The 13,089-nt window shown below is 51.5% G+C and overlaps 1 protein-coding gene across 1 annotated transcript in view; it reads right to left on the bottom strand.

Moving 5' to 3' along the window:
• TRPM4 (transient receptor potential cation channel subfamily M member 4) overlaps window positions 1–13,089 on the bottom strand; it is a 42,186-nt gene that overhangs the window by 18,335 nt on the left and 10,762 nt on the right. Inside the window, 9 exon segments of the mRNA XM_008154515.3 lie at window positions 225–370; window positions 541–670; window positions 4,267–4,401; window positions 4,548–4,910; window positions 5,151–5,263; window positions 9,476–9,575; window positions 9,877–10,040; window positions 10,043–10,067; window positions 10,218–10,279. Coding sequence (XP_008152737.2) covers window positions 225–370; window positions 541–670; window positions 4,267–4,401; window positions 4,548–4,910; window positions 5,151–5,263; window positions 9,476–9,575; window positions 9,877–10,040; window positions 10,043–10,067; window positions 10,218–10,279 — 1,238 coding nt within the window.

The raw sequence follows: 13,089 nt of genomic DNA, 5'->3' as shown, positions 1-13,089 counted from the left end.
TTCCCAGGGACTCCTGTCAGGGGAACTGTCTGGGAGGGTGGGAGGCTGTGCCCTGGGGGGGGGGGGGGGGGGCGCTCTGGTGGCAGGTGGTGGGGTGCCTGTGGGACCAGCCGCCTTCCCGGGAGAGGGTGGGCTCTCTGGAGGAGGGGTGGTTTCTAGGGGGGGACACAATGGCAGGGCTGATCCTGCCTGGCTCCCAGGGCGTCGCCGGCGCCGATGCTCACCTGTACTCCATCCTGGGCAAAGAAGGCGCGGGCGTCAGCCTGCATGGCGAGCTGCAGGCAGGTGACGTCCCCCCAGAACGGGCAGCGTCGGAGGAGCAGGTGGGCCGCCCGTTCCTCGCTGCTGCGGTGGCATTCGCCAAAGAGGTCTGGGAGCGGGAGGTTTGCGGGAGAGAAACGTGAGTAAGGAGACTATGTGAGGGGAGAGAGGCAGGGAGGGGCAGGGAGGGGGCAGGGTTATGAGAGGAGTGGGGAGACGCACACACCCCCTTAACGGCAGCCCTGCACCCCGACCCCCAGGTACCCTTGCCCCACGCACCAACACCTAGCCCCTCAAATTTGGCTGCCAGCTCCTTCCTCCGCGCTGCCTCCTCAGCCTCGGACTCCAGGCGCGCCAGCACTCGGAGCAGCAAACAGGCCCCCAGAGCCGAGGCCACGGCGTTGGAGCCCTGAGGAGACAGAGAGAGGTCGTGGATAGGGTCAGAGGGTGAGGAAGGGGGCAGCAAGCCTGTGATCAAGGGAAGGGGCAAAGCCAGAGTTCAGAAATTAACCAGGGTCAACAGAGGCCACGGAGAAAGGGGTGTTTGTAGATGGGTCTGGAAGAAACTGGACACCAGGTGAAAAGGTCAGAAGTCAGAGTTCAGAGGCCAGGGCTCGGCTGGTTAGAATGACCTCGGAGATTAAGGACAGGCAAGGAGCAGTTGGAGATGTCACCCAAAATGCCAGGGAGAGAGCGTCAAGACTCCATCCCTCCACAAAAGCAACAGATAAGCTGGCGAAAACTGTCAGAATCAACTTTTTTAAAATTCTGGAATCTAATATAAAACGTACAACAAAGAGGAAAATGCTTAATGAAGAAAGAAACTTAAACTTCAGTAAGCCTGTGGCTCAGTGGTTGAGCGGTTGAGCTTCAACCTGTGAACCGGGAGGTCCCCAGTGTGGGGCGTGCAGGAGGCAGCCGGTCAATGATTCTCTCTCATCATTGATGCTTCTATCTCCCTCCCTCTCCCTTCCTCTCTGAAATCTATCCTATACAGGCTAATATGCAAATTGTCCCCTCCACCAGGAGTTTGACCAGGGGGCGGGGCAGGCCAGCCTACAGCCTGTGGCCCCTCCCCCAGCTGGCCCCACCCCCGATTGGCCCTCCCCACCCCGACTGGGGCAGGCCAGCTGGACCCTACTTGTGCACGAATTCATGCACCAGGCCTCTAGTATATATATAAAATGTCACAGTGGTCTTTTTAAACATATATATACATAACCCACTTACCATGGCCAACTCCCCAGCTCAGTGGCAGCCCGAAGGTGTGGGGGTTTGGGGTACCAGAAGGAGCAATTCAGATCTTCCTCTTAAGTAATTGTGGTTGTGTGTGTGGACCTAGCCGATGGCTCCCTGAAGAAACCGCTCGAGAGCTTGCCTTTGTTCCACTGTCCTTGGAACTTCCCCAGGACAGAAGTGGCTTCCCAGGTGGTGTTTGAAAGCATTTAAAATAAAAGAGCTGCCCTCTTACAACTCAAGAACAAAGAAGACAAAGAATAGCAGCCCAGGTAGTAACAGACACACTGAACAGCTCGGGAGGAAAGTGGCTGGGGAAGGAGCTACTCAGGGGACTGAGGGTTTATAAAGCTCCTGTGTGTACCAAGGGATTTAGAAAGCTACGTGCACTAACAAGACTGGGTGCTGGCTCAGAAATGACTAGAGAAAGTCCTAAGCTTTCACTTCAGGATGACCTTTAGGCCACAGAAGCAGGAAGCGACAGATAAAGTGGAATTGTAAACAGTCTGCCTACGTGTTGAAAGACAGTCCCACACAGAGTGACTCTGCAGGCTGGGGGAGTTTGGGTCTCTCCCTCCCCCAAGCATTTAAGGAAATCTCTATCAAGTCACTAGCTGACCACTGAGCTAACAGAACAGGGACTTCAGTGGCCACACACGACAAAGAATACAGACTTTACAAAAATGGCTCAGAAAGGTCGCTAAACGAACAATCTAGAAGAAGAAGCAACAAGAAACCCTGGAGGGAGGAGGTAAGCTGATATCCAGAATTGCCACTTTATAATAATAAAAATTCCAGTTTCCAACAAAAAATTAGGGGGCACGCAAAGAAACAAGAAAGTATGGCCCACTCACAAGAAAAGAGAAATTAATAAAAACTGTCCCTAAGGAAACTCAGACTAGACAGACACTCTAAGTCAACTGTCTTAAATATGCTTAAAGAGCTAAAGGAAATTATGAAAAAGGAACTAAAATAACCCAGGTAAATGATGTCTTATCAAATAGAGAATATGAATAAAGAGAGAGAGATGATTAAAAAGTAAGCAAATAGAAATTCTGGAGCTGAAAAGTTCAATAACTGACATGAAAAATGTACTAGAAAGGCTCAACAGTAGCTTTGAGGAGGCAGAAGAGGATTTGTGAACTTGAAGAAAAATCAATGGAGATTATACAGTTTGAGGTACATAAGGAAAAAAGAACAAAAAATTAGCATGCCCTCAGAGGCCTGTAGGACACCATAAAACATACCAATATATGCAGAGTGGGATTCCCAAAAGGAGAGGATAGGCAGAAAGAAACAGAATATTTGAAGATAATATGGCCTAACACTTCCCAAATTTGATGAAGTAAATGAATTTACGCATCAAAGAAGATCAAGGCATTCCAAATAGGAAAATTCAAAGAAATCCACATTGAGAAATAAATCAAATTGTTGAAAGTCAAAAACAAAGAATCGTGAAAACAGCAAGAGAGAGAAGTGACTCACACAAGGAACCTCAGGAGAATTAACATGTAGGATTAAACACTTATATATAATAACTAGATCGCTTCTCGGCCTTTTGGCTAAGATCAAGTGTATAATAACTAGAGGCCCAGTGCATGGATTCGTACACTGTTCGGGTCCTCAGCCTGGCCTGTGCCCTCTCGCAATCCCGGACTCCACCAGTGCACCGATTGGGGCCGGGGAGGGGCTCGTGCAGGAGGCAACCAATCAATGTGTTTCTCTCTGTCTTTCCCTCTCTCTTCCACTCTCCCTAAAAGTCAATGGGAAAATATCCTCAGGTGAGGATTACAATAAATAAATAAATAAATAAATAAATAAATAAATAAATAAAGTCTGTATTTAACCCTTGACCTGATTGGCTGAAGAGTCCTATCACGATATTTCTATAGCATATAGGCATAAAAATAAGCTCTATCTTAGATCCGATTTAACTCCCACAACTTTTTTATTTATTTATTTTTTTAACCTTGCAACTTCTCAAATGTGTCCCGACACCTCTATCCCACCTGCTGTGGTCAGGCCCTCACCCCGGCTGCCTGGAGAGCCCCAGCGTAGCTTCTTACCTGGCTTCCTCGTCTCTATCTAGTCTTGCCCCTTCTACATTGCAGCTACAACCAGGTCTCTAAATTGCAAGTGTGCTGCCAGGCTGGCGTGGCTCAGTGGTTGAGCGCTGACCTATGAACCAGGAGGTCACAGTTCGATTCCCAGTCAGGGCATGTGCCCTGGTTGTGGGCTCAATCCCCAGCGGTGGGCGTGCAGGAGGCAGCCGATCAATGATTCTCTCTCATCATTGATGTTTCTATCTCTCTCCCTCTCCCTACATCTCTGAAATCAATAAAAATTATATATTTTAAAAATAAAAATAAATTGCAAGTGTACCAATGTTTAAATGATGTCCGTTGACTACAGAATAACGTCTAACTTCTTTGTACGGACATTGTGAAAGAAAGAGACTAATTCACATGTATGAACAAGAGAAAGGCCCAATATACACTGAGCGGCCAGATTATTATGATCTCTGAACGCATAATAATCTGGCCCCTCCCCTCAGTGTATATTGTTAACGGAAAAGGCCAGTTACAGGAAATGCATGGCGTGGGGGCGCGGGAGGAGGAAGCAGCAGCAGCTGGAGTCAAATACCAGGACTAGAGGACGGGGTGGTGGGGGGTCAGGGTGACATCAGAGGTCCCTGGGGACACTGCAGTCTGGCAGAACTAAAGGCCAGGCATGCGGGAGAGCAGAAGCAGCGACCAAGCCAGCACTCACTATCTCCCAGAAGTACAAGGCCATCTGCGCCCGGTTCAGGAGCAGCGCCCACAGAAACAGGTCGCTCCAGGGCGTCTGCCCGAGCACCGCGTCCAGCATGAGCTCCGAGGGGGCCCTGACGCAGAGCAGCTGGGACTGCAGGCAAAGGGGGCGTGGTTAGGGGTGACCCCGCCCCCACCGGCCCCATCCCATCCGTCATCTGGCCACACCCCCTCCCGGTGTAGCCCCACCCCCAGGCCTTCCTGGGGGGCCCCCCCGCACCAGCATCCCCGGGTCCTTACGCTCTCCAGGCAGCCACGCTCGCCGTCCCTGCAGCCGTGGTCGCGGTGGGGATCCCCCGCGGCCCAGGCGCGGTACCTCGGCGCGCACATCTCACCCAGCAGCAGCCGGAGCACCCGGCCCACGTCGGGGAGTCGGGGCTCCGCGGAGGGCTTGAGGGCTGGGGTTTTGGCGCCCGCCGCGTGGGACGCCTGGTCCAGGAGGCTGCGGAGGAGCGAGCTGGGGGGCGCGGCGCCGTAGAGCTGGGCCAGGCGCGGGGCGGTGAGGAAGTGGCCCAGGCTGAGGCCGCGCGAGATGAGCAGGCGCACGAACTCCGGCCGGTCATTCAGGAGGGCGTCCATGAGGGAGGCCTCCAGGTGGACGGACTGGCAGGGGTGGGACGAACCGGGGAAGAGGTGAGCAGGGACAGACAGAAGGCCAGGTGTGGCCAGAGGTTAAGGACCAGAGGTGGGGGCACAGAGCTGCGTGGTGGACGGACGGGTGGAGAGGGAACAGGATGCGGACACTGGGCAATAAGAAATGATGGGCGGACAGGCCAAATGTCAAGGAGGGAGAAGAGTGCATCCCCCTGTCAGGATCCCCAGCCCGGGGCTCCAACCCCTCACCCGCCACTGGATGTCACCCCGGAAGAGTTCGCTCTGGGCGATGTCCACGCGGTTCCAGGCCACGGCCAAACGCAACTCGTCCAGGTAAGCTGAGGCCTCAGAGCTCCCGCAGGCTGCAAGGGAGAGAGGGGGGAGGGGAAAGTCAGGGGGAGGGTGGGAACATCGGGCGAGTGTCTGTTTTGCTTTGGGGATGCCCACGTTTAAGTTCCATATAAAGCCAAGCTGGTGTGGCTCAGTGGTTGAGCGTCAACCCATGAACCGAGAGGTCACTGGTTCAATTCCCGGTCAGGGCGCATGCCCAGGTGTCCGGCTCGATCCCCAGTGGGGAGCGTGCAGGAGACAGCCAATTGATGTTTCTCTCACATTGATGTTTCTATCTCTGTATCTCTCTCCCTTCCTCTCTCTCTTAAAAAAAAAAAAATCAATAAAAAAATATTTTTAAAAATTCCATATAAGGCGGTGTTGTTGGCAGATTCTGGGGTCTTGAAGAAGTCAAGCAGAAGGTCATTCAGCTCAGGGGCAGAGAGCAGCCCCGTGGCGTAGAGGCCCCAGGAAGAAGGAGGGGGATCATTCACTCAGTGAGCTTTACTGAGGTAGGTGACGGACCAGGCAATGGGAGGGACGGAGAAATTGGATCCAGTCCCTGCTCGGACGGAGCTCATTCCGGGGAAATAGGTCCCGGAACCACCTAACTACCCTCAGGGTGATGGGCACCGTCGGAGGCGGGCATAGCATTGATGAGGGCCCAGGGAGGCTGCCATCACCGGGGTCTGAGTGCGACAGGGTGGGCACCGAGGCGGGGCTTTGGGGAGGCCGGTAGGGTCCGAGGGTGTGCACCTAAGGTGGAGAGAGCCTTCCGCAGCAGGAGCCGCTTGAGCAAAGGCCGGGTGCAGGAAACACAGGATCTGATCGCAAACGAAAGTCACTCTCACTTCCTGAAACGTGGAGTATGTGTAAGAGGAAAGAGGGGCGGTAGCAGGAAACGAGGTTAGGAAAAAAATGCGAATATTCTAGGGCGTCTGGGAGACCCTGGAGGTCCTTCGGAAGAGCAAGGAAGATGAAGAGGCCTTTAGAGCTTGGATCCAACCCCGGAATGGGTGCCAAGTGTGTGCACGCAACAGGGGCCTGGACCGCCGGAAGCCTGCAGTGCGTACAAGAAGGGAAGCCGCGTCTAGACGCTGCTGGGCCTCAGGGCACTTGGCCATGGAGTTCCTTTTCCCTTCTCTGTCCATTTGCTCCGCATCTAGCGCCAAAGCCAGTGGTCGGCAAACTGCGGCTCGTGAGCCACATGCGGCTCTTTGGCCCCTTGAGTGTGACTCTTCCACAAAATACCACGGCCTGGGCGCGTCTATTTTGAAGAAGTGGCGTTAGAAGAAGTTTAAGTTTAAAAAAATCTGGCTCTCAAAAGAAACTTCCATCGTTGTCCTGTTGATACTTGGCTCTGTTGGCGATTGAGTTTGCCGACCACTGGCCAAAGCAAAGGAAGGACCTTTGCGTCGTCCTGGTTGTTCCAACAACTGGTACGGCAGGGCGAGGTGGTCTGGTGGAGAGGGGACGGGCTCTGGGGCTGTTCCGATCCCAGCGCCCCCAGCACCCGCTGAAGGACTTCAGGCAAGCCACTGGGCCCGGGAGCCTCAGTTTCCTCGTCTATAACATGGGAACACTATGGTATAATAACCACCGCAGGAAGAAGTTCCAAACTGGGAGGCGCTGCAGCTTGAGAGTTGAGAGAACACAAACTTTCTGTTTCTTTTCAAACCCCAGAAGCAAATTCAGAGCAGGATTTTGTAAATCTGAACTCCCTTCCTTTCCTCGCAGTTTCAAGAGGAGAAAAAAAACAGATGGATAATATCTTGCATGATATTCTGCCTTCGCTCGTAGCAGCTGGCCCTGCCCCGGGCCCTGCCCGCTCACCATGTCCCATCCTGAGTTCAGGCTGTTTCCTCAAAACAAATGTTCCTCTGGGTCCCCCGCCTCAGGGATAGCGCCGCTGTCCACCCAGTCAACGAGGCAGACCCCCGGGTGCTGTCCTGGCCCCTCCCTTCCCTTCACATTACAAAACTCATCAGTCCCCAAGCCCTCTCTCTCCAGCCCCTGACTCTCTCTCCCCGCCCCCCCCCCCCCGCCCCCGGCTGCCCCGCGGCCCCAGCTCCATCCTGTCCCATCACCACCGCTGCAGTCTCTTCCTTTCCTCACAGTCTCTCCTCTCCTCTCTAGCCTGCCCCACCTGACCCCCGAGGGTCCTTCTACACACAGGACTGACCCTGTCCCTCCCCTGCCCCTCAGGACGAAGCCTCAGCTGCGGGTCCGGCGCGGTCTGGCCCTGCCTCCCTCACTGGCTGTCTCATGCCACGTGCTTCATGCCACCCACGTGGCTCTCTCCCCTCTCCCCCCAAACACAGCCCGTGCAGTGGGCTGGAGAGTCACACAGGCCCGAACTGAAGCCTGGCACCTGTGACCTTGTGTGACCTTGGGCAAGTCCCTCCCCGCCTCTCTGTGTCTCAGTTTCTTCATCTGCAAAGTGGGGAGAAAAGCCTAGCCGGCGGGGATGGGGGTTCAGGGGTAAAAATGCACGCCGACTGGTCAGCACAGCGCTTGGCTCCTGCTAGAGTCTTACGGAGCCTTCATCCCTTCCCCCTTCCTTCCTTCCTTCCTCATCTGCTGAAACCCCATCCACTCCACTCGGCTATCACCCCGCCCGCCCGCCGGCTCCGATTTCCCGGGCAGAGTGTGATCTGATCTGATCGCTCCCACTTCTGCAGGCAGTAGGCTTGCCCCACCCCAAACCACGTCCCGCAGCGCTGCTGTTTTCTCCCAAGAAGCTCGCGCCTTAACTTCCCTAAAGTGAAGCCGATCTGCCCACTGTCATCCTCTGTGTGAGGACGAGTCCCCGTGAGAAAGAGGGTCACACTAAGAAGACCTCTCATTTATTGGGTCCCCCCACCCCCACCCAGGCACCGGGCACTGCTCATAAGCTGCCTCTCAGCTCACAACACTCCCGCAAGGTATTATCTCCATTTTTCAGAGAGAGAAACTAAGACTCTTTCTCAAGGCCACACAGCCAGGCAGGGGCCAAGCGGGGAGCACACAGCTTTATCTGTTCTTTCTGCCGCCCCAGAACATGGTGGATACAATTGGGGCCTGGGGCTGAGAACACCTTGTAAATTGATATTATGCCTCTTAGGAGTTTTTATCTAAGGTGTTTTCCCTGTAAAACTCTTCTAACACCACAAATAACCTCCCCCACCCACACCCCCACGGAGCTCTGGGAAATCCCGTGACCACTTATTTATCCCATCTGCTCATTTTACTAAGTCCAAATCCCACTGGGCCTTCAAGGCCCAATCTAAATGCCATTCCTCTTGGGATTTTCGCCCCTTACTACGGCGGTTCCTCCCCCCAGCTTTTGTCTTAAACTTTATTTAAGGTTGCATCCAAACATCCCTGGTAGGATCAGGGGTTCTTGAGGGCAGGATGTGGATCTGCTATCACCTCTGGAGCCCAGGATGATGCTCTTCGAATGAATACACTAGCCCTGTCCTCGGCTTCCACCAGGTGCCATTATGCTCCTGACCTTGGCTTTCATCCTTCATTCCTCCAGTGAAATGTCAGGAGTTCCTCACTGGGAGGCAGTGCTCTGGTTCATCCCTGACTCCCCACCCTGCAGTGCTTGAACATACTGGAGGCACGTAGAAGAGGAAGGAAGGGTGAGTGGGTGGGTGGGTGGGTGGGTGGATGATGGATGGATGGATGGATGGATGGATGAGTGGATGAATGAGTGGATGGGTGGGTGGATGGATGGATGGATGGATGGATGGATGGATGAGTGGATGAATGAGTGGATGGGTGGGTGGATGGATGGATGGATGGATGGATGGATGGATGGATGGATGGATGAGTGGATGAATGAGTGGATGGGTGGGTGGATGGATGGATGGATGGATGGATGGATGGATGGATGGATGGATGAGTGGATGAATGAGTGGATGGGTGGGTGGATGGATGGATGGATGGATGGATGGATGAGTGGATGGATGGATGAATGCCTGGATGGATGAATGCCTGGATGGATGGATAAAGGATGAAAGGCTGGATAAATGGATCCAACAGGAAGAAATCAGTGTTAGAATATAAAGAAGGTATCTTGGGAAACGGTTCAAAAGCATCATGCAAAGCCTCAAGAAACAGTGCAAAGGGGAATGATGAAAAGAAAGAGGTGAAGGGGGCATGGCCTTAGATGAGAGAGAATGAACAAACAGCCAGGCCAGGAAAATCGTCCAAAGTTGAGCTGAGAAGGTGGGACAATTTAAGGGTCCAAGTCTTACCCTTGACAAGAGCCCTCAAAACGATGGTCTCGAATTCCTCAGGGCCATCCTCAGACGAATAGACTGTCAGCAGCTCCTTCCGGGTCATGATCCGCTCCACCTGCGGAACACCAAATTCCGCATCGCCAGCCCACTCCCCCGGGGCCCTGGCCACAGAGACACAGGAGGCCTTCAGGACCTGGTATTCTAGGTGCCCAGCACCCTCTACTCCCCGAACCCGGGAGTCCAGGCCCCCAGGCCTCTCCTCCCTCCAATCCACGAGTCTGGGTCCCTATTACCCTCTTCCCTTGGATCCAAGACTCCGAGCCCTCAGCAAGCACCCTCTTCTCTCCAGGCCCAGGAGCCCAGGGCCCCAGCTCCCTTCCACCTCAGGAGCCAGAGTCGGGCCCTCAATGTCATACCTGGGCCTGCAGGACCTCGGGGTCCCCTTTGGGGAAGAAACGCCGAATCCGATCTCGGGCATCCCCTCGCCTGCCCCCTCCACTCGCTGGAGCCAGAGTGTCCTCCAGGATCTCCGCCAGGCAGTCCGCAGCTCCCCCAGACCCGGCCACCAGGAGGCAGGGAGCTGAGCCTGGGTGGCGTTCTCTATCCGCTACAAGATAAAGGGGGGGTGGGGTGGTTAGGTCAGGGAGGGAAGGGATTCACCCCACCTGAAGTACAGTCCCCCGCTCCCTCCTCCCCTGAAACCCAGGGTCCGCGCCCCCAGCCCCTTAGACCCAGGTGTCTGGGCCCTTGGCTGTACCTTCAACATCTTCTCGTTCCCATCAATCAGGAGGAGGAGGACCGGGATGTCAATTCCAGTCCCTGGGGAGAGCAGAGAGCCAGGGGTGTGGTCACCTCCATCAGCCTTTGCCAGGGATGGTGGAGAACCACATTTGCCAGGAGTCCCTGGGGCAAAGCTTGGCTTCTGCCTAATCCTCTGTCCCGAGGCTCATGGGAATTGTCCTGTCTTTGAGCATGCTGGGAGGGGCCAGATTTTGAAGACAGTAATGCTCAGCTTCCCAGGGAAGGAGGGGCTGGGGGCCTGGACTCCTGGCTTCCTGAGCGGGGCAGGTATTTGTTAGCAGCAATTCTGTGGTTGCTGAACCCCCCAGGAGCCAGGAGAAGATGAAGGTTCAAAGAGAAAATGAAGGAAATAAGGAAACGAACCGACTATCCAAACATAATAAAGATATATACCTAAGCCACATATTAAAGTCATACAAGATAGTATTCCGCTGAGTCTGTTCCCATTAAAGTAAGAAATGAGACTGAATTCTTATTATTCACACTCATCCGGGCATAATAGTGTCAAAAAATAAAATAATGAAAATGGTATCTTTTTAAGCTGGAAGAGACAAGGAATTTATTTGGAGAAAATATGATTTATAGTCTCAGACAGTTATAGAGACTCCCCTTAAAATAAGTAAATATTAATAAGAGAATTTGGTAAGAGAATTGATGTGAGAAATAAATAAAAATCAAAAACTTTTCTCAAAACATGTATCTTATTCACGTTTTGATTTTTTTTTTTAAAGTATAGAATACCTGGGAATTAATCCATCCAGAAAGATACTAGACCTTTATGAAGAAATTGACAAACATTATTTAAGGACAAGGCCTGAATAAATGAAAAAACGAATGCCATGTTAACCTGTCACAAAGTAAAAAACGAATTAAATGCAGTTTGGGGAAAGAGGAGGATAGGAGGAATTTGGAAGTGTTTTCCTTTATTTTATTCTTTAATATATTTTTTATTGATTTTTAGAGAGAGAGGAAGTGAGAGGGATAGAGCGATAGAAACATCAATGAGAGAGGAAGCTATCGATTGGCTGCCTCCTGCATAGTCCCCACTGGGGATCAAGCCCGAAACCTGGGCATGTGCCCTGACCTAGAATCGAACCGGTGACCTCTTGGTTCTGGGTCGATGTTCAACTGCTGAGCCACACCAGCCAGGCTCCTTTTTGTTTTGTTTTTTTAATGGAATACGATAATTTTAAAATTCACATGGAAGAATAAATGTCAGAGTTAAGAAGTTTTTGAGCCCTATGAACCAGGAGGTCATGGTTCAATTCCTGGTCACTGCACATGCCCGGGTTGCAGGCTGGATCCCCAGTAGGGGGGGTGCAGGAGGCAGTCGATCAATGATTCTTTCTCATCACTGATGTTTCTCTCTCTCTCCCTCTCCTTTCCTTTCTGAAATCAATAAAAAACGTATTTTTTTTTAAGTTTACAATACATCTAATAGTCAGAGTTACTATTGACAAGATACAAAGAATGCCTATAAAAAGACAAGAAAGAGCCCTAGCCGGTTTGGCTCAGTGTATAGAGCGTTGACCTTCGGACTAAAGGGTCCCAGGTTCGATTCCGGTCAAGGGCACATGCCCAGGTTGCAGGCAATTCTCTCTCATCATTGATGTTTCTACCTCTCTCTCTCCCTCTTCCTTCCTCTCTGAAATTAATAAAAAATATATATTTTTTTAAAAGGCAAGAAAGGCCGAAACCAGTTTGGCTCAGTGGATAGAGCGTCGGCCTGTGGACTGAAAGGTCCCAGGTTCGATTCTGGTCAAGGGCATGTACCTTGGTTTTGGGCACATCCCCAGTAGGGGGTGTGCAGGAGGCAGCTGATCGATGCTTCTCTCTCATCGATGTTTCTAGCTCTCTATCCCTCTTCCTTCCTCTCTGTAAAAAATCAATAAAAAATATTTTTAAAAAAGGCAAGAAAGAAAAAACACAATTTTAAAATATACTGGCTGGTGTTGCTCATTGGTTAGAACATCAGCCTGCACACCGAAGGGTCATGGTTCGATTCCTGGTCAAGGGCACGTACCTGGGTTGCAGGTTCAATCAGGTAGGAGCGCATGCAGGAGGCAACCAATAGCTGTGTCTCTCTCACATTGATGTTTCTCTCTCTCTCCTCCCACTCCCTCCCTTCCACTCTCTCTAAAAATTAATGGGAGCCCTGACCAGTTTGGCTCAGTGGATAGAGCGTCGGTCTGCGAACTGAAGGGTCCCGGGTTCGATTCCAGTCAAGGGCATGTACCTTGGTTGCGGGCACATCCCCAGTAGGGGGTGTGCAGGAGGCAGCTGATCAATGTTTCTAAGTCTCTATCGCTCTCCCTTCCTCTCTGTAAAAAATCAACAAAATGTATTTTAAAAAAAAAATAAATAAATAAATAAATAAATAAAAATTAATGGGAAAAATATCCTTGGATGAGGATTGGCAACAACAACAACAAAAATGTACACCGAATATGAATAGGCAATTCATAACTGAGGAAATCTGATTGGCCAACAAAATATGTTTGTATCTCTTAATATTATCAGATTAATTTAAAAAATCAAATTAAAAGTGAGATGTTACTTTTTACCCATCAAATTGGGGAAAAAAAAATAATTAAAGCAAGAGTATCCAGAGCTGGTTGAGACTGAATGGAAAAGGACATTCTCACACATTCTTGATGGGAGAGAAAATTGCTACAAGTTTTTAGAAAAATTATCTAGTCTACCTATTATGCACCCTTAGCAATATCGCTTGGGGAATCTACTGTATAGAATTTAAAACATCTGTATGTAATTCTGCATGTCCACACAAAGATACTTATTCAGCATTGCTTCTCGGGCCAAGCACTGGT

This window comes from Eptesicus fuscus, chromosome 21 (genome assembly GCF_027574615.1).
Source record: "Eptesicus fuscus isolate TK198812 chromosome 21, DD_ASM_mEF_20220401, whole genome shotgun sequence".
NCBI lineage: Eukaryota > Metazoa > Chordata > Mammalia > Chiroptera > Vespertilionidae > Eptesicus > Eptesicus fuscus.
Note: the sequence above shows the minus strand (reverse complement) of the source record. Positions and strands in the feature narration are given on the sequence as shown.